Genomic DNA, 19,691 nt, shown 5'->3' on the forward strand with positions numbered 1-19,691 from the left:
GTTTGCTTGTTGTCATAGAGATGATTCAGTTGGTAGTTCAGTTGTTGTCCACTGATGAAGGCCACAAGATGGTGCTGAAAGCTCCAGAAAACCTACAGTAAGTGACTAAACTTAAACTACAATTTCTACAGTTCAACAGTGAACCTTCAAGCTCAGCTCACAGGCTGTAGTTAATTCTTGAATGACAATTTTTTTTTTCAAATCTCTGAACAATTAGTTCATTCATTCAAGCATATTGCACATTTTGGCACGTGTGCAAAAGAGTAAGTACAACTGTCTACAATGTGCATATTAACCACTTGCACGTCTTGCTGATCAAAACTGATGAGTTTACTCTCAGTGAAATTGTCATCCTCTTCACAACTTTTAAACATTCATTGTGTGAGACTTCACATGCAAAATGATCCATTCAATTTTCAAAATCTGTCAGACATACATGTATATTCCATAAATATATATGACATGGTGGTACGTACTGTGAGGCGGTACAATTTGTTTTTTACTGAACTACTGCAGGTTTTTAAATTTACTGTGAACACATATGCGTATCCTGTTTCTGTGTATACAGTATTGACTTTTCCCAGTAAACTTTGACCTGTTGTTGAACTTGGAATCTAAACAGCTCAGTGCAATAGACATTCAGCCAGACAAAACTGACATTCTGGTATAGTATGGTAAGCAGTCAGTGTCAACAAAAAAAAGTAGAAGAAAACAGAGATTTGCATATAAGAAACATTTCCAGGTTTGACTGTTGTGGTGAAAAAAACATCTCAACATTTTGACCAGTACAGCTCACACAATGACAAAACAACTTTTTATTTTGGTAGTAATCAGAGGTGGACGAAGTACTCAGACATTTGACTTAAGTAAAAGTAGTTATACTACATTGTAGAAATACTATGTTACAAGGAAAATCTTACTCAAAGTACAAAAGTATTAGTATCAAAATATACTTTAAGTACCAAAAGTAAAAGTACTCATTATACAGAATAAGATATGTGTTCATCACTTTAATGTTGCAGCTGGTAAAGGTGGAGCTCATTTTAATGACTTTATATACTGCTGGGTATTTTAGTCTATAATAATACATCATCATTAGTTGATTATATATATTTTTTATTATTGATCTGAATCTTCAAAGTAACTAGTGGCTAAAGCTGTGAAATAAATGCAGTGTAGTAAAAAGAACAATACTGTGTTTCCCTCTGAGATGTAGTGGAGTAGAAGTATAAAGTAGCATACCACGGAAGTACCACAAAATTGTACTTAAGTACAATACTTGAGTAAATGTAGGACAGATAATGCACACAGTGCACTTTCATAGACTAAGCTATAATAATTTTTAACAGTCTCTTCTGCACTTTTTAATAGTTGTGTATCACAGCTGTTACCCTGCACTATATTCACGTTTAACAGTTTTCTTCATCTCCTTGTATTTTTATAGCTCGTATATTTTTTTTGTACGCTGTACTTTGCACTACTAACTTTTTTTACTGCCTTTTTACTAACATGTTTTGCACTATGGAACTGTGATGCTGGAAACTTGAATTTCCCTTGGGATCAATAAAGTTACTATCTATCTATCTATCTATCTATCTAATAGTCAGCCATGTATAACAGCAAATTATATCTCTGATGATTTTCTTGGGATGCGGTATCTTAATTATTTGGGGGTATATGGGAGTGGGTGTATAACTTGGGGTTATGATGTGAATTGATATGATTAAATTGTTTTTGGATTAAGCTACTGTGTAACTGGTGCAGCATTTAGTTAGTTATTGCTGTGGAAGCATGAATGTCATAAAGTATGCTGGGGTGGAACAAAAAGGCTGAAAGGCTCAATGCATTCTCCCTAAAGTGATCAACCAGCTGTGCAGCTTGATACAAAATGTGCTTGGAAGTGTGACACGTGACGAGTCAGCTGACCTGCTGTGCCTTTCACAAGACCGAGCCGAGAGCTCCACACATCATAACAGGCAGTAACAGACCGACGAGCACACAGCAAAGTCGCCGACTTTGTGGAAGTAGAAGCGAGGCTGTGTTGAATCTCCTGACCCGCCTGTAGTTCACCTCTCCAGGAGGAAGACGACGACGACCCTCCGGTCTGCACTTTGTTTTGGAGGTACAGTGTCAAAAGAGCAGCTAGCTCGCTACTTTATTAGCCTGTTTTGTGTCGAAGCCAAACTAGTTTTGTTGGTGTTTATGTGTGAGTCATTTCTTCTAAATTACACCTCTTAAGTGTTACTTCCTTCTCGCTACTTCACGTGCCTTTCAGAACAAACAGTTCTCTGCTGTCTCTCACTCAGGACAATGAAGCTCCCCACGCTGCTGCTGCTCCTGACCGGCTCTCTGCTGTTCATGCTGCCGCTGTTGGGCTCCTGTCACCCGGCACCGACCTCAGAGCAGCACAGGCTGGTGATCATGGAGCAGTTCACTCACCAAGGTGTCGGATTTGATTGGAAGAATGTCACCTGCCCTGTGTGCAAAGCTGTCTTCACCATCCTTGATATCGCACTTCTGGTAAATTGTGTACATGTTTTCTCACTACAGGCTACTAAAGAGGACACCGTGAAGTATGCAATGGTGTATTTAAAAAAACAGTTCTATGTTATGTATCCAACCTTCATATTGTTCAATTTGAGTTGCAACTTAGAGGTGTTGATTCAAATTAAGGGTCCCTCTGGAGGCTCTATTTTTGGTGGTGTTGCATAATATTGAGAGATGTTTTCTACCATCTAATATTTTGTTCCCTTATAGTTTATATAAAGATGTGACTATACACCTCTCACACTAAACAATTCACCACAAACTACAGCCGCCAACATAAAATTGAATCACTACTAGGCCTCTATACCCACCTTAATCAATTTCAACAAAAACCTTCATAAAAAGATTGATTGAAGAAGTTCTTTTTTTTTTTATCTTTTTATTAAGAGTTTGCAAATTTACAGTACAAAAGTTCAAAATATATACGGTGGTGTCAGAATTTACCACGATGTCGATATATGAAAATGAAAGGGTAACACTTTTTTTTTGTTTTTAAATGCATCATGGTGTTCCTCTCTTTTGTTTGCTTGCTTGCTTGCATCAAAGATTTCTGACCTAAATGGTTGCTTGAACTCCTAGTTTAGATGTCACTGATTGTTGCAGCTTCTCTCAATTTGAATATATTGAATTCAAGATCATTTATTTATTGAACATTTGGATATTATGCGTACAGTTAAGTTGGTAAAAATAAATGCGAGTGTTTCATTTCCTGTTGCTCTGTGCAAACGTACTACTTATAGACCGCATTTAATATACGTTAACTGTGTTTTACTGTGACTTAACTTATATAGGGTTACTTCAGTTTGCAAACAAATGTGACCCTAAAAGGCCCCCATATGGAGAAATGTCCAGTTCTTGTTCTGCCCCTTGAAAATCTCATCTATTTCTATATCTCCTGGTGCTGATTCAGCACAAAAACACTCTTGAGACATTTTGATCATATGGTTTCTTTGTTGACCTCAAGTGCTCCTGTCGTCCAACAGCTGTTTGATCTCAAAAACAGGCCTTCTAATCTGGCCAGACTTGTGAATGATGTCGAGCGTTACGTTGTGGTTGAGGAAGTTGGCATTTTAGATTCAAACTGATTCCAGCCTTGGTTCGTTTTTCAGGAAGTTTGTAGTTTTGACATCAGTCAGCGATGCGTCGTGTCTAAGGAATTTTCAGAATCAGCTACGTTGAGTTGTATTTTCACTTCCTTTGTTACCTCTCTTCCTAGGCTGATGCGAATGAAGAGCGAGTGGCTCGCGCAGTAGGCGAGGCGTGCATCCGTCTCCATCTGGCCGATGAGCAGGTGTGTCGAGAAATCACGGAGTTGTTCAGGGACGACTTCATCCGGGCTCTGCAGCAGTCCTTGCTGTGGCCCACCGAAGCCTGCGCCGTGCTCGTGGGCCCTTCCTGCGGCAAATTTGACATCTACGCCTCCTGGAACATCACCCTGCCAACGGTCACTAAGCCCCCCGTTACACCACCCTCTCCTCCCAAACCTGGTTCTCCAAAGAGCAGGGTCCTGTTTCTAACAGACATCCACTGGGACAAGGTGAGTGTCCTTGAGAGCCAAAGCAGAATTGAAACTGAAATAATCTGGTACACAGTTTGGTACTGGTAAATCTGGTTCTTTACATGTGTGATAATAACATGTTAGATTTTCTTATAGTGCCTCAAAGTTTGTCTCTCACAAAGTGTGTGCATCAAATGCTGTTTCATATTAGTCTATAGTATAAATTCAAGGACCAACCTCTCACCTCTTCTACCCTCCAAAAACAAAAGTTACTGATTTACTTGACGGTAAAGTTGCCGTTTTCCCAGGAAGTTTGGAATGGCTAACTAGAGGGATTTTGGTCACCTGACTTTGTTTTGTATCAGCTTCTAAAAATAATCCTCTCCACTGACAGGAGTATGCAGCCGGCAGCGCCGCAGACTGCAAGCACCCTCTGTGTTGTCGTAACGACTCAGGCTCTCCCAGCTGGAAGCGGAGGCAGGCTGGGTACTGGGGAACCTACAGTAAATGTGACCTGCCTCACCGGACGGTGGAGAACCTCCTGGAAAACGTTGCCAGAGACGGACCCTGGGACTGGGTGTACTGGACCGGAGACATACCAGCGCACAATGTTTGGTCACAGACCAGGAAACAGCAGCTGTCAGAGCTTACAGTCATCTCCAGGCTCATCCACAAGTAATTTCCCTTTAGGATTAACATAATTGCTCCTTTTACATACCACATAATGGATGCGTAGTGTTATCAGAGTAGTTTTTAATAGAATAACTTAAACTATGTCAAACACGTTGATAACATTCGGGATGTTTTTGCTGCTGCTTTGTGTCGAATGTTTGTCATGCGTTGACTTTAAAACCTGTACTACGAGGGCACGTTCAACATGCTCAGGATATCTTCTCGCTATCAGGCTTCACTAACCCTAACAACCACAATCACGCTAAGCGGTTATCAGCTGGGTAAGTCAACTTAGGGTTTCCCAATCTAGCCCATGAGCGCGTTCACATAAAAGGGGCGGTGTTCGTAGCGTATGACCACACGCAAACATGGACAAGTCTACTGCAAACTATAATATTAGACAAATACAAAGAAGTTAAACACATAAATCCAGGCTCGAAGTAACAATTGCATCTGCCAAATGCAGCAGTAGGCCTTCAATGTTGAAGTACTTGTTATTTACTTGAGTATTTCCATTTTCTGCTACGTCATACTTAACTACAATTCAGAAGGAATTATTGTACTTTTCACTCCCACAACATTTATCTGACAGCTGCACTTACTCTGCAGATTCAGATTAATAATCCAAAATACAATCAACAAATAAATGATGATGTATTATTATGGATAAAGACTTGACTGCTACCTGTCAGTGTATATAGGCTAGTAAAAGTTAGCCTCACCTTTTACCAGCTTCAACTTTAAAGTTTTTACATGTTAATCCATTAATAAATATAACACAATACATTATTCTGAAGTGGACCAATCTGCATAATGATTATTTTTGGTACTTTAAGTATATTTTGATGCTACTAATACTTGTTTATTTTTACATTAGTAAGATTTTGAATGCGGGACTTATAATAAAGTATTGCTATACTGTAGTATTACTACTTTTACTTAAGTAGAATATGTGAGTACTTCTTCCACCACTGGTGGTAAGTAGGCTTACTTTCATATTTTATAGTCACCAACCGCATACACAAAAGTACCAGTAGCAAAGTAACACAAGGAAATGTATACTGCTTCATAGTACGGGCCTCTGGATTTGATCCAAACAGTTACTGACTCTCGCCTCTTCCTCCTGTCTTGTGTCCAGACACCTGGGGCCTAACGTGACGGTTTACCCTGCTGTAGGGAACCACGAGAGCACGCCTGTCAACAGCTTCCCACCACCCTTTGTTCATGGCAACAGATCCTCCGCCTGGCTCTATGATACAATGGCAGAGGAATGGAAACCATGGTTACCAGAGCAGGCTTTGAAGACTTTGAGGTTCATAATTTGTATTATATCTAAATGTTTAGCGGGTCAATGTTTAGTGCAGGTTGAGCCACCCTGTAGGTGCTGTTGTTAAGTAAAAAAGCAAGCTTTAGATCATAAACTGTTTATGTCAGATGTTTGTCCTTGCAGTTTCGTACTGGGTTGTAGTTCACATCCCAGTCATTGTGGTAACAATGGTCACATTTCTCAGAATATTGTTCCCTATAAAGAGGGTTCGGAGTTTTTATGGGCGCCCCCAGAGCTGAATTAGCCTTTCTGAGTCCTTCAGCTATGTCTTTGGATGTAATTCCAGGTACGGAGGATTCTACACAGTGAAGATTCAGCCTGGTCTGAGGGTGGTCTCTCTCAACATGAACTTTTGCGCTCGAGAAAACTTCTGGCTGATGGTGAACTCCACAGATCCCGCTAACCAGCTGCAGTGGCTGGTCCATATTCTCCAGGCCAGCGAGGACAAGGGAGAGAAGGTGAGCAGAGCAGCAAAAAAAAAAAAAAGATGACCGAAGACGTTGGGTGGTATAAACGAGGCTCAGGTCTCACTTTTTGCCACGTGCTTCATGACTCTGTCTTTCTCATTTTACCTCCCTACAGTCATGCGATTGCAGTAAAACATGTTTTATTAGTGCTATAATCTTCTTCTACGTGGTGTCCTCTCCTCTTTTATTTAGGTACATATCATTGGTCACATTCCACCTGGCCTGTGTCTTGGCAGCTGGAGCTGGAACTACTATCACATCATCAACAGGTAGCGACATTTATCATTTAAACCTAAAGATGCAGAATCCCCAGAACTGTTAGAAATCAAAGTTGTAGTGCAGCCAAGACAATTGAACTAGCGGTACTTCTTGTTTTTGTGTCCTGTTTACTGATTCCCTGAGGAGAACACACCAAGTTCTGAAATGTGACAGTCAATAGCAGTTTCAGACTATTGATTTTGACATTGGGGAAATTAAGTGTTCCACAGTAGTGTATATACTGCTGTCTATTGTAGCTGCCATCTACTTTAAGTGTAATGCCAGTATATGGTACAGTATGTCCATCCATAGTATCAGTAGTCTGGGGCTCTTGGGATAATTTGCATGTGAAGATGATTTTAGTCAAATAAACATGGTTGACGTATTACTTAGCAACGCTTGTTTCACTTCCTCTATGTTTGCATGGACGGATCAGATGCGTGTATGCTTTCGTTAATGAATATGGAAGTTGTTCTTTTTTGAAGATCATTCACCTACTGCTGTTTAAGTAGCTGCATGCAACATCCTAACCTTTTGCAACCTACCAATTAGAAGACACGTGACAGAAGTTAAAAAGCTTTCTCGTTTAACATCCTATTTTTTTTTATTTCAGGTATGAAAGTACAGTTACTGGACAGTTTTTTGGCCACACACACCTGGATGAGTTCCAGATGTTTTATGACGAGGCAACCATGACCCGCCCATTGGGAGTGGCATTCATTGCTCCCAGTGTCACGACTTACATTAATCTGAACCCAGGTGAGTTCATAAACTAGTTGAGTTGTTGAACTTTCAACATTTTAGAAGCAACGCACAGCTAAAAAAAAAAACATTATTATATTTCTCCTTACAGGTTTCCGTGTCTACTATGTGGATGGGAACTACCAAGGCAGCTCTCGGCTGGTGCTCGACCACGAGACCTACATCCTCAACCTCACAGAGGTCAACCACAGTCCGGAAGCGCCAGGTAGCCCAGAACAGAACCCCAAATGGACACTGCTGTACCGTGCCACCGAGGCGTACGGTCTGACCAGTCTGTTCCCTTCCGACTACGACGGGATGCTGCAGACCTTTGTCAAAGATGACCACATGTTCCAGAAGTTCTGGTACTTCAGACACAAAGGACACGTGTCAGAGCCGTGCAAGGAGACATGCAAAACCTCATTGCTGTGCTTCCTGCATAGCGGGCGGTACGACGAGCTGGAGCAGTGCGACCTCTTCAATGGGTTTGGAGGAAGCTTGGCCCGGGCGGCCAGAAAAACCCTCTGTTGACCTCTGAAGGTTTGAACTGGATGTTTGGGTGATGAAAAAGCACCATGACCAAATATGAAATTGAGCCAAAAAGTGTATTTTTTCCTGTTGCTGGTTTGGTCAACAAGGATTGTTGTATTTGTTTGATAACATAAAGCACTTGAGCTAGTAGTCATTACTCTGGCAGTTTAGATGGATGTCATGAACCTCACATTGTCTGAAGAGTTCTCAGATATGCCTTGTGTTATCAGTAATGTTTTTACAAAACACCTGATTATGATTGTAGCAGGTTTTGGGTTTGTCGACTGCTGTTTTGCAATGCCAATGTCGTAAAGACTGCATGAAGTAGTCCCGAAAGGTGTTCTGTTTACTTGAAATGCACAGAAGCATTAGGTGGATTGTGGATCATTTCTATTATACCGGGTGTCCTTCTTGGTCTGTCCCACAATGCATTGTAAAGCATATCAGTTGGCCCCTTACGTTACTGAATGTGGTGGATGAATGGATCTCAGCCATCACTTCTCAGGTTTGAGCTTTGCGATGTGTTTCCACGCAGAACAGAGCATCTTCACTCAATCATTTTGTCTTCCGTCGTCAGCACTTTTTTGTGGGGATTTAGGTCAGTAAAGTATTTACCTTAATTTGCCTCAGCAAAGACGTCTTCAAACCTAAACAAGGAATCATATTTCTCATCGAGGTTTACTTCTGTCTGCACTTTAATTGTTTGTCGGCTACTTACTGTCCAGGTTTGATAGACTCGGAGTGTGACGAGCACGAGAAGGCTCTCTGCTCTTGGTCTATGCGAACTGTGGCGTGTCATGAGCGTGACAAGTAATACAACTTGTAAAAATGAGCAATGATTTAAAGAGATTGTATGAATAATGAAATAAAGATTTAATCTGATACTCATGTCTGCTTGTTTTGTGTTTGCTGTGAGGTGAAGTATAAATTAAAAAGTAAAAGTCAAAACGTACTTTCAACTGCTTTTTATATTGTAATGAAAACAGTTTATCTGGTGCCTAGTCGTCTTCTGAAATGGCAAATACTGTACATGTATAAGTCACATACAGATGAACAATAATCCAAAGTACCAACATTCACATCAAAGTGATCCCCTTCTTGCAGAAACTGAAAGAAACCGTAAACTGCTCTGTTTTCCACTGTTGCTTCACTGAGGACATTATCTGTCTGATTCCCTTCACTAATAAACCACATGGTGCATTAGAAAAATAGATAGTTTCAAATTGACTAAATGAGGGCTGTCAAAGTTAATGTGATAATACATTAACGCAAATTTGTTTTAACGCCGCTAATCTTGAACGCATTAATGTAAATATATTTAAATTAAGGAATCCATCGGTACCAACCATGTCATACTAGCTTACTAGTGAAGGAGGCTAAATAACACTCCAAACTTACGCTAAATTTTGGCAAGGAAAAACTGGCACTTTCAGAGGGTTCCTTTGACCTTTTTGAAAAAGTACATTTTGGAGGGGATCTACTCCCAGCACCACAAACAATTTTGAGAATGTGCATGTTTTCCTCTCCTTGAAATCCTTTGACCTCTGACCTCCAGATATGTGAATGAAAATGGGTTCTATGGGTACCCACGAGTCTCCCCTTTACAGACATGCCCACTTTATGATAATCACATGCAGTTTGGGGCAAGTCATAGTCAAGTCAGCACACTGACAGCTGTTGTTGCTTGTTGGGCTTGAGTTTGTCATGTTATGATTTGAGCATATTTTTTTATACTAAATGCAGTACCTGTGAGGGTTTCTGGACAATATTTGTCATTGTGTTGATAATTGCTTTCCAATAAAAAATATATACAAACATTTGCATAAAGCAAGCATATTTGCCCACTCCCATGTTGATAAGAGTATTAAGTACTTGACAAATCTCCCTTTAAGGTACATTTTGAACAGATAAAAAATGTGCAATTAATTTGCGATTAATGATAATTAATCATGCAAATTATCACGATTACATATTTTAATCGATTGACAACCCTATCATTTATGTATTAAACATTTTCATTATTCTAGTGCAGCAACTTTTCTTTCTTGTTTGAAGATACAGACACTCAGAACAAGGTTTTAGGACTCAGATATTACTTTGCATGATTAATCGCAATTAACTATGGACAATCATGCGATTAAATATTTTGATCGATTGACAGCCCTGAACTAAATACTTCTAATAACTAATAATGGCACTGGGGGGAGTAGTTCAAGACTGTGTCAAAGACAAATAGAGCCCAACCTTTCAGCATTAGAATTTCATCAGGTGCAAATGTTTTTCTGATTCTATTTCAGATTTTTTAAATTCTATTTTAGGACACACCAAAGAGTCACCACGCATACAGAAACTAATTCACCGGAAGACACAACATTATTTAATGGTAATTCTTCACATATCCCTCCATTATAAATTTCAGTCTAAGTGCCACGACTCATCAGAGCAACTCTGCAGTCTACATGATTTGACTGCGTGGAGGACTCCACTGCCCTCAAAATCATTTGATCATAAGTTATTTTAGGCCTCTCTATGAACTCATTTTTAGAGTCAGTGTTCAATCTACCAATTACTGCTCACCATCCATCATTAAAAGTACAACTGTAACAAGCCATTTAATCCTCTTCATCTTTCTAAAGGGATTTTTATTGTGGTTCTGAGAAAAGCATCGTGACACCAAAGTCCTCCTTGTACAGGTCCCAGGTCTTTGGTTTGTGTGGGTTGTCCAGCTCATCTCTGGGTAGAAACAGCCTGTGGAGAGGTCACAGTCAGCACTTATGTCAGAACAGTATGAAAAGTCTTGAGCTAATGAAATAATTGCATCAGAAAACAAACCTGTTGTCCTCTATGAAGGAGGTATTGAACCAGAAGTAGAATGGAACATCTTCGTATCCTTTTGGAAGACCCTGAGAGGAAATGATGAATCATAAGACACTCAGGCTAAACACCAGCTTTACTTACATACATATAGTTTGAAGCTGTCAAATGCAAGCACTCACAGCGCTGGATTCAAACATGACCTTCACATCCCCGTCAACCACAGGTCCATTCTGTAGGCTGATGACTGTTGCATTACTGCCCACATCAGGAAATACCTAAGAAAGAAATACGCATTCAACAAATGAATCAGTGAGACGTGGTGAATGCACGGTGCGGAGTGTGTGACACTTACTTTGCAGTTCTCCTGTTTGGCACACACGCATTGAAACACCAGCACTTTCCTCACAATTATCTTCACCTTGAGATCACTCCCATCACCTTTACCCACACCTGAGTGACAGCAACAAAAAAAAAAGCAGATATTAACGTGGACACAAAGAGATACTGTATTTAAAGGATAAAGTTGGAGTTGCCCTGCTGGTTTGCTGTAGTTTTACCTGCTATGGAGTGGATGCGGATGCTCTTGATGCTGAAGCTTTTAGGCGGAGGCAGCTGCCTGTTGAACTTGGTCTTCATGATCTCGTAGTACCCCACGTACCGGCTCTGTGGTTCACACATACACAACGCTAAAACATCTGCACCCGGTGACTCAGTTGTCTGAGGTTTTATGAGGAAATCTCATATTCCTTTTCTCTACTGACGATCCATTCAAACCGTCTTAAACTGTCAATGATCTTTTAGCAAGTGTAGATATGCTAAATGTATGAAACATACTGCATGGACATAATACAAATATATATTATATACTGTATATATGGTAAATTATGACAGGGGTTCCCAAACTTTTCCATACCAAGGCCAAATAAGATTCGGGTATGTTATATATTATATTTTATAATAATTTTTAAATATATAATCTTTTGCATTTTCCCCACAAATTCTCTCTAATTTGCTGAGGCCCCCCTGCTGCCCCCTGGTGGCCCCAAAGGGGGCCTGAGCCTCCACTTTGAAAATAACTGAATTATGATACTGGTAGAGATTGCAGTATCTTTCAAACTATTTTGATGGCATAAATTATTGTTTGTAGAAGAGTGTCTATTTGTTGCTTTCACCCCATCTGTGTGCCATAGTATAATTGTTCATACTACCACTGAGAGGCGCCAGTTAGGCTTCTTTTGAATTCTAGCCAAAATCCTAAAATGGTAAAAGTTCTAAATAAATGCCTCTATTAAAAATAATCTTTGTTAGTTTGGCCCCCGAGTGTCTTGTTCTAACCTGAGAGGGAGTCTCCACTCCCTGAAACTTGGAGCTCCGACTCTTGTCCGTCCTCCTCTCACCAAAATACTCCAGACTGTCCTGGTGGACAAACAGAAATGAATGTTAAGGAAGTGTTTGAAAATGTTTTTGCTTATTCATTAACCCTTACTTTAACAAACTGACGGACACGTACCTGTGCACTCTCAAACTGGTCACTGTCAATAAACCAGGTGCACACCATAGTACCTGTGCGTCCTGTGAAAGAGAGCAGTGGAGGGGTGAACTAAGAGTGAAAGTTACACACTTTCAGCAACTGTACCAGCAAAATAATATCTTTGTTAAACTCATTTACAAAATGATAATGAAACAAGTCGGGAGCTTTGGCGTCACCTTTCCCTCCTTTGCAGTGAATAGCAATGACGTTTTGGGGATCAGCAGACATCCACTCCCTCACGTTTGCTGTGTATTTCAACATGTCCCTGAGACAGATACAGTAGTAGAACAAACGATGATAAAGAAATTGAGATAAGCTGGCAAACTACTGTACAACCCGTATTGATACATCCAGTTTCTGTGTGTGTTTGAATTCGTAGTCAGTACACACGCCTAGAAAACACTGCAAAAGTGCTTTTTAAAATAAGATAAGAAACTTTATTGACACCATACAGGGAAATTTAAGTGTCATTTACCATAATAACAAATGGGCCTCTTGTGTAGCTGTAATCTAAAGTGCTTCAGTACAATGACAAACAAATGGGAGAGGTGAAACACAACATCACACAGAATATGTTACTCACTCCAACGAGGGGACGTTGTGGTCATCGATGAACACCCGTTCGACCTTGTAGTGGAAGAACTGGGGGTCGTAGCCTTTCTCACCTGGAACACAAAAGATGATATTGACATGGTTTGTGTGGTGCTCAATAAAAAGGAGTACATGTGACGAGAGGAGGTGCTGACTTACTGCACAGGTTGTAAACTTTATAGTGGCCTTCGTGTTTAGTGTCCAGGAACCTCGCCACCTCCTACACAGAGAGGAGGTTAAAACACCTGTGTGTGTGTGTAAGGTCTGTGGGTCTACTTTATGTTGGAAGTTCCTTGTAACAATAGTGCCTATGAATGGATTCATAATGAAATTGGGTGAGTGTAATTGGATTGAAACTATCTAAAGTGTACCTTTGGTTGTGTCGGACTTACCTTGATTGGATTCCTGTAGAATGACTGCTTCCCGGAGGAGGGGAAAGACATGGCGATGACACGGTCTAAAAAAAGTGGGTAAAGATGCAAACACTTTTTCAGTCATCTATATGTATTTTCTGACACGCATTTATGGTATTTTTTTTGCATTACACAGCATGTTACAACTACCTGTGACATAGGTAAGATCAAGGTCAAATCCATCCTTTTGATAACGCCGCTTGTTCTCAGAAACCTGAGGAAAAATAACAAGGCAATGATCCGGAAGTAGTAGACATCTTCTCTCTTGATGGCAACCCCTAATTCTACACAGCTACATTCCTCCAGAAGACTCCACTGAACATCTACATTAGACACTGCATTAGGTATTCATCATTTTCTATGCATCATCTATACATTAATGGTGATGACCTTACCATCCTCCTGGTGACCTTCTCCAGCTCTTTTCTCTGAGCTGCCAGTCTGAAAACCCTCACCAGGATTAGTATTCTCAGGAAACGGAGGAATGTCACCACCCTGATGAAGAATGAATGCAAAAAAATTTTAATGTTAACATAAAAAGGTTAATGGCACTCTAGGTACTGAGGGGTGATGTTAGGGTTAGGCAATATGGTTAGAATCAATTCTACGTTACTAAGATTGTTCAGTCTGAGGTTAAACAAAACTGATTTTTTTTTTACAGAAATACTCTGCTTGATATGAAACGTTTAGAAAGAATTGTGTATCACAATCTCACGATATTAAATTAAATTAAAAATTATACACTGAAGCACAATAGTATTATTTCTGAGACCCTTGCAACATATTTGCAGTAAATAATTGTTTTATTGCACTCACTATTATATCTTGTCTTGTTTTGTTGTTTTACTTATGTCGCTTTTGCTGCTGTAATTCTGCAAATTTCCCCGCTGTGGGACTAATAAAGGATTATCATATCTTATCAAAGGGTCCCCAAAATTTGGGAGTACTACAGTACAGCAGGATTCTCCATCTAGGCTTTTTTATTGCACACCCACACAGGTGTTTTCAAGAATCCTGGCTGATTAGACCTACAGTAAGGTGGAAGCTGGAAATTACGTGATGTCCCCAAACTATACGGACAGAGGTGTAAATGGCCCCACCCTAACAGGTGCAACAACACCAACTGGAGAGCGAGGGAGATGTTAATTAAGCCCCAACATGGGAAGTCGTGTACACAATATGCTTGGCGTTCAAGTTGTTAAGTCGTGAGAACACCGCTGCTAAGCAACGGCAATATGAAATTTACTGTCGGCGTCTAGAAGCCACAGAGGCTACCAATTTAGCAAGCTAGCAAGTGGGTAACATAATGCAGGAAATGCAAAGGCATAATGCCAGAGGAAAAAGATGAGGCCGTTGGGAAAATCAACATTTTCCTCAGACCTATTATAAAATGACCAAGAAAAACAATGTACGATGAATATATTCACTTATTATGCACCGAAAAATTTACTTCCATGGACTCCGCTATTTCTGACAACGTCAGCAAACACGTCACAACTCGTAAACTCGGAGCTTTCAGAAACTTTCCACTTACGAGGTTGTGAATACCACAAGAGGGGGGCGTTCATATGGACTCATATTGTGAACACGGTAAAGACGACCGCCATTTGAAGGCAGTAATTGTACACGGTCCTGAGAGGAGGTCTGATCAGGCAACTTAAGTGGAAACACCTGTGTGGATGGACTATGAGTGTGTGTTGGGGGGGGGGGGGGGCTTTAAATCAGCAGAGCATCGATTTGAGGATCATTACAAATTAATCTTAACCTTTACCCAAAATTCAAATGTTCCACTACAAACACACCAAATGTCTAACACAACTGTATGTGCCATTTCTAGTAATATTGCATGTCTGTTAGCTGGGAGATGCAGGGTAAAGCAGGTACCTTGGGATGAGACTGGCTCCTGACAAGTCAGTGAAGGTGTAGACCATGGTGACCACCAGCGTGATTACCACTACACAGGCGTCTACGATGTTCAGCTTGGAGCTGAAGTAAACTTTGAACCTATAAAAAGACACAACATGATTAACACAACTAACATGCTGCTGAGAAAACTGCCCAGATCAACTGTATGCATCTGAGAGTAGAAAGTATTTTTTCTAGTGACACTTGCACTATGTGTCTTTATGTCTCCCAAGTACCAGACCCAAACATGCCATACATTTCCTGTCCAGCTTCCTCTTCATAACTTCCTGTTCAACGGCTAATCACACTTGATTTCTGCTGACAAGGGATTCCGGGAATTTTTGCATCACATTTCTTGTTTTCACATTCACGAGCAATCGTGCAGGCGCGGGTACATTACATGTGAATATTGGGGTACGGTTTACAATATATTGCAATGTATTACAGCCACACCACAAAGTGGTGACTGAATTATCCCCCTTCTAACACATTGTCAGCAAATAATTAACATAAGTTTCACAAAAGGTAAGATTTAGAAGTGGCTACTGCATGCAAAGGCATGTCTTTTCTCACTCACCCTTCCACATAGACCCGCAGGAGAACGTCGGCGAGGAAGAAGAAGGAGATGAGGAGGGACACGGCCTCTAAGGCGTCTCCAACCTCTCTGCTCCTGGTTTGCAGGGATATGTCCACAATCACCAGCACAAAGTCCACTAGGATCAGGATCACCCCAAATATACTGGACGAATAGACAGATAAACTTCAGCATCATCAAACACTACCAGGCAAGGAAATAATCATCATCCCGAAACACACTCACCGAAATCCAAAGGACATAACATAAGGGGCTATCTTCTTCCGGATATTGCTGCAAAAGGAGATAAGAAAGCAACTAGTAAATATGCTTCTTCTGAATAAATGTACAAAACTGTCTGCAGTCCCAGGCTGTATAAACTTACTGATACATTGTGTCTGGTACCACGCTCTCATCCTTTCCATCTTCAATTTCAACTTTGGCATCCTCCATCTTTGCAATGTTTCTAACAGATAAATAGAAATTCAATTCAAACTTTATTTCAGACACACAGGAGGGTCCAAAGCAATAACAGAAAAGAAAAAGAAACAAAAAACATACAAGATAAGACCACAGCAGTTCATCATTCAATTCATATGTAGGCTATCTCGCCAGTGTTTTCTCAGCCTGGATGAGTACCGAGTGCAGCTCTTGCTCGGGCTGGTTAAAGCCTCTATGATGCTGCTCTGTGACTCATCCAAACAGTACATACAATTATACATCAAATGTCTTAAAAGTGCCTCACATGTAGGAATACCAGAGGACACAAACAGTTGACTCATTGCTTCATTGTAAGCCACTATGAGCCTCCGCATACTACTTTTCTTGTAGCTAAACCAAAGATGAGCTGTGTACAAAGGCATGCAGAAAGCTCTAAATAATGAACATTTTACATTTACAGAACACATACTGAACTTACGAAGCAACATATTTGCCTGAGCATATAGTTTACAGCACTGTCAATAGATATATTGTTCATCATTCCAATCATCAGTGAGAAAATGGCAAAGGTGTTTTATTTCCTTGCATGTAGTGAGAGGAATATCGCACAAACGAAACACAGGAAGAACTCATTTCTTATCTTCTCTACTTCTGACCGATCATCACATTACTCTTTTTGGCATTCAATTTTATGTTGTAGTCATTGCCCAGCACCATATGGACTGAGAATTACCAGGTCATCTGCATACTTTAAGCATACAGAAAGATAGATTATATAAACAAGATCAAAATCTTCACAAAAAGCAAGGCTGAAAAGACACAAAACACCATCACTACATTCACATGTAAAAGCATTAGTTCAAACATTACATTCCTCACCCATTTACACCTGAATCCGAGCCTGGACTGAAATGGACAGAGGACATGATGTGTGTGTGTCTTCCCTCTTGCTTTGCTCTGTAGTTTCTGCATTTGAAAACAAGAGTCCTTGTTCTGCATGTTGCACCAAAGTTACAATGTAAAAAAAAAAACAAGCAAGAGGACAAACTTTGTGTCCTGTCCTGATAGAAAAATGCTGTATCTCTGTCACATAAATCCACCCTTTTTAAAAGAAAGACAAACTCTTATCTATCATTAAGCCTCTAATCAGCATCCCAGGGTCCATTAGGGCTTCCGGGATCTAATCACTTAGCAACCAGTGAACTGATTAAGTTAGATGCAAAACATACAAGCAAGAAATGATCAACTTGAAAGTGAAGTATCAAGATGAAAACAACCAAATAGATTTAGCAACACAAACCACCCTCTTTCCAGCTCCTCTGAGCAACCTTCCCTTCCCACAGACCCTTCTTCTTCTCCTTCTTCTCCTGTTTGTTTACTGCAGAATTAGCCCCCAAAACTATCTAAACTCTCCCCTCCTGCTGCTTACCGTTAGCTCTGTCATTCGTGAAGTTATACGGCCAGTTTGTCTTGTGACTTCTTCTTGTGAGGACAAAGGGAAACGGTTCAAAGGTTAACCGGGTAGATCTTTTTTTTTTCTGTCCATCCACTAGTCCTCTCGGTTTTTTGCAGACGTAGCGGTTTCAGACTTCCTGGAGCGCATGAGCCAACGCTCAGCCCTTTTTACTCTTTACTCATCTTTCCTCCTCAGTCAGAAGTGCTTTCACACAAAAACCGACAGAGTCTGACCATAACCTTCCTGTGCAGAGCTTTTTAAACCACTATTGTGTTATAGGTTGAGCCAACAGGCTGCTGCTGCAGCTCTCACACACCTCCCTCCCTCCCTCCTCCTCTCTGTTTAAAACATCTGGTTTTAATTGAAGGCGCATTCAAAGTCTAGCTGCAAAATAGTTAATGACAAAATTTGACAACTTTGTGTTGGTGGATTGCTTTGTATTTGCAAATAATTAGCATTATGTGGAAATTATTTCATTTATTTTATTAGTTATTTATACTGTGTCATGTTGTGAAAATATAAACTGCTTATTAGAAACTGTTTTTTGTTGTTGTTTTTTTTACCACCGACCACAAACTAACACAAGGGGGGGACATATCTACATGCAGTGAATTTGATGCTTTCTGTTGACCTTTGGGTCTTTTGACTGTTGGTTGGATAAAATGATCAATTTCAAGACGAATTTGACAGGTTTTAATCATCATCTCCCCCCAAATCCCTTTGCTTTGAACTTGGTTGCTGTTGCTATAAAGGTCTCAGTTCAGAACTTGTATCTCCTGCTTTCTTTCCATCATTCCTTTCTTCTCTGAAAGAAATCTGAATCCTTGTATTTCAAACTTTGTTCTTCATTGTTCAGAAGCTTCAGTTGTGAAGTGATGAATTCCTCTTCAGGACCAAACAACAACTAGCTGTCTTTGACTTACAGACATCTTATCACTATCATATTTGTAGGCTACCTACACAAGATTATTTCATGCAGGTGGTGAAAGAAATGGCCTGTGTGTCCTGGAATATCACAGGCAACACAAGGCACAGATAAGATAAGATAAGTCAATATATTTCTTTATTAGTCCCGCAGTGTGGAAATTTGCAGTGTATAGCAGCAAAGGGGATAGTGCAAAAAACAAGATGCATCAGCTAACACAGTAAAAAAGAGCTAAAAAAAAAGTTATGAACCAATATGAACCATTTAAATAGAAGGAAGTATAAAAATAGGAGCAGTATACATGACAATAAACAGACTATTAACAAAATTGCACAAGTGGAAAAGGATATTGCACCATGAGAATGAAATGAAATTCCACCTGAAAATATTGCAGAGTATGAATTACACCTTAGTAGTAATAATGATAATGATATTGCACAGTCATTATACAGTATAGTGCAGTTATTGTCAGTTTTTGGTGTGTAAGTGTAAGTGTACGTGGTCTACTGGGAGCAGTGCTGGTTGTGGAGTCTGACAGCTGCAGGAAGGAAGGACCTGTGATAGCGCTCCTTCACACACTTTGGGTGGAGCAGCCTGTCGCTGAAGGAGCTCTCCAGTGCTGAGATGGTGTCCTGCATGGGGTGGGAGTCATTCTCCATCATGGATGACAGCTTAGCCATCATCCTCCTCTCTCCCACCACCTCCACTGGGTCGAGGGGGCATCCCAGGACAGAGCTGGCCTTCCTAATCATTCTGTCTAGTCTCTTCCTCTCCGCAGCCGAGATGCTGCTGCCCCATCAGACCACTTCATAAAAAATTGCTGATGCCACCACAGTGTCATAAAAGGTCTTCAGGAGAGCCCCCTGCACTCCAAAAGACCTCAGTCTCCTGAGCAGGTAGAGTCTGCTCTGGCCTTTCCTGTAGAGTGCAGTTGAATTGACAGTCCAGTCCAGTTTATTGTTCAGGTGAACACCCAGGTACTTGTAAGATGTCACCA

At 40.4% G+C, this 19,691-nt stretch overlaps 2 protein-coding genes across 4 annotated transcripts; one reads left to right on the top strand and one right to left on the bottom strand.

Annotated features, from left to right (window-relative positions):
- Window positions 1-1,921: 1,921 nt before the first annotated feature.
- smpd1 (sphingomyelin phosphodiesterase 1) lies at window positions 1,922-8,925 on the top strand. 2 transcript variants are annotated; one of them, XM_037748936.1, is made up of 9 exons: window positions 1,922-2,122; window positions 2,265-2,520; window positions 3,764-4,084; window positions 4,440-4,720; window positions 5,856-6,029; window positions 6,331-6,502; window positions 6,704-6,780; window positions 7,383-7,528; window positions 7,623-8,041. In XM_037748936.1, exons 2-9 carry the CDS (start codon window positions 2,311-2,313, stop codon window positions 8,039-8,041), a joined length of 1,800 nt encoding a protein of 599 aa, XP_037604864.1. In that variant the 5' UTR covers window positions 1,922-2,122; window positions 2,265-2,310. The 2 variants fall into 2 exon arrangements, with proteins under 2 accessions (XP_037604864.1, XP_037604863.1); XM_037748935.1 differs by having other exon boundaries at window positions 1,924-2,122; window positions 2,307-2,520; window positions 7,623-8,925.
- Window positions 8,926-10,395: 1,470 nt separating this feature from the next.
- On the bottom strand, window positions 10,396-18,096 carry tpte (transmembrane phosphatase with tensin homology). 2 transcript variants are annotated; one of them, XM_037747777.1, is made up of 19 exons: window positions 17,743-18,096; window positions 17,193-17,279; window positions 16,258-16,338; window positions 16,119-16,166; window positions 15,876-16,037; window positions 15,278-15,397; window positions 13,789-13,888; window positions 13,544-13,607; window positions 13,373-13,437; window positions 13,140-13,200; window positions 12,973-13,054; window positions 12,566-12,654; window positions 12,369-12,430; window positions 12,194-12,274; window positions 11,416-11,521; window positions 11,211-11,308; window positions 11,038-11,133; window positions 10,874-10,944; window positions 10,396-10,789 (listed from the first exon to the last, which is right to left on the bottom strand). In XM_037747777.1, exons 2-19 carry the CDS (start codon window positions 17,237-17,239, stop codon window positions 10,684-10,686), a joined length of 1,539 nt encoding a protein of 512 aa, XP_037603705.1. In that variant the 5' UTR covers window positions 17,240-17,279; window positions 17,743-18,096; the 3' UTR covers window positions 10,396-10,683. The 2 variants fall into 2 exon arrangements, with proteins under 2 accessions (XP_037603705.1, XP_037603706.1); XM_037747778.1 differs by lacking the exon at window positions 17,193-17,279.
- Window positions 18,097-19,691: the final 1,595 nt, after the last annotated feature.

Source organism: Sebastes umbrosus, chromosome 17 (genome assembly GCF_015220745.1).
Source record: "Sebastes umbrosus isolate fSebUmb1 chromosome 17, fSebUmb1.pri, whole genome shotgun sequence".
Classification (NCBI taxonomy): Eukaryota; Metazoa; Chordata; class Actinopteri; order Perciformes; family Sebastidae; genus Sebastes; species Sebastes umbrosus.

Excerpts from the sequence above, each read along its gene's own strand:
- tpte (XM_037747777.1), bottom strand. The coding sequence starts at position 17,239 with ATGTCCTCTGTCCATTTCAGTCCAGGCTCGGATTCAGGTGTAAATGG. Across the intron at positions 16,167-16,257 it reads GTACCAGACACAATGTATCA|CAATATCCGGAAGAAGATAG; the intron begins GTAAGTTTATAC and ends CTCCTTTTGCAG. Across the intron at positions 15,398-15,875 it reads CTGCGGGTCTATGTGGAAGG|GTTCAAAGTTTACTTCAGCT; the intron begins GTGAGTGAGAAA and ends GTCTTTTTATAG.
- smpd1 (XM_037748936.1), top strand. The coding sequence starts at position 2,311 with ATGAAGCTCCCCACGCTGCTGCTGCTCCTGACCGGCTCTCTGCTGTTC. Across the intron at positions 6,030-6,330 it reads CAGGCTTTGAAGACTTTGAG|GTACGGAGGATTCTACACAG; the intron begins GTTCATAATTTG and ends ATGTAATTCCAG. Across the intron at positions 6,781-7,382 it reads TACTATCACATCATCAACAG|GTATGAAAGTACAGTTACTG; the intron begins GTAGCGACATTT and ends TTTTTATTTCAG.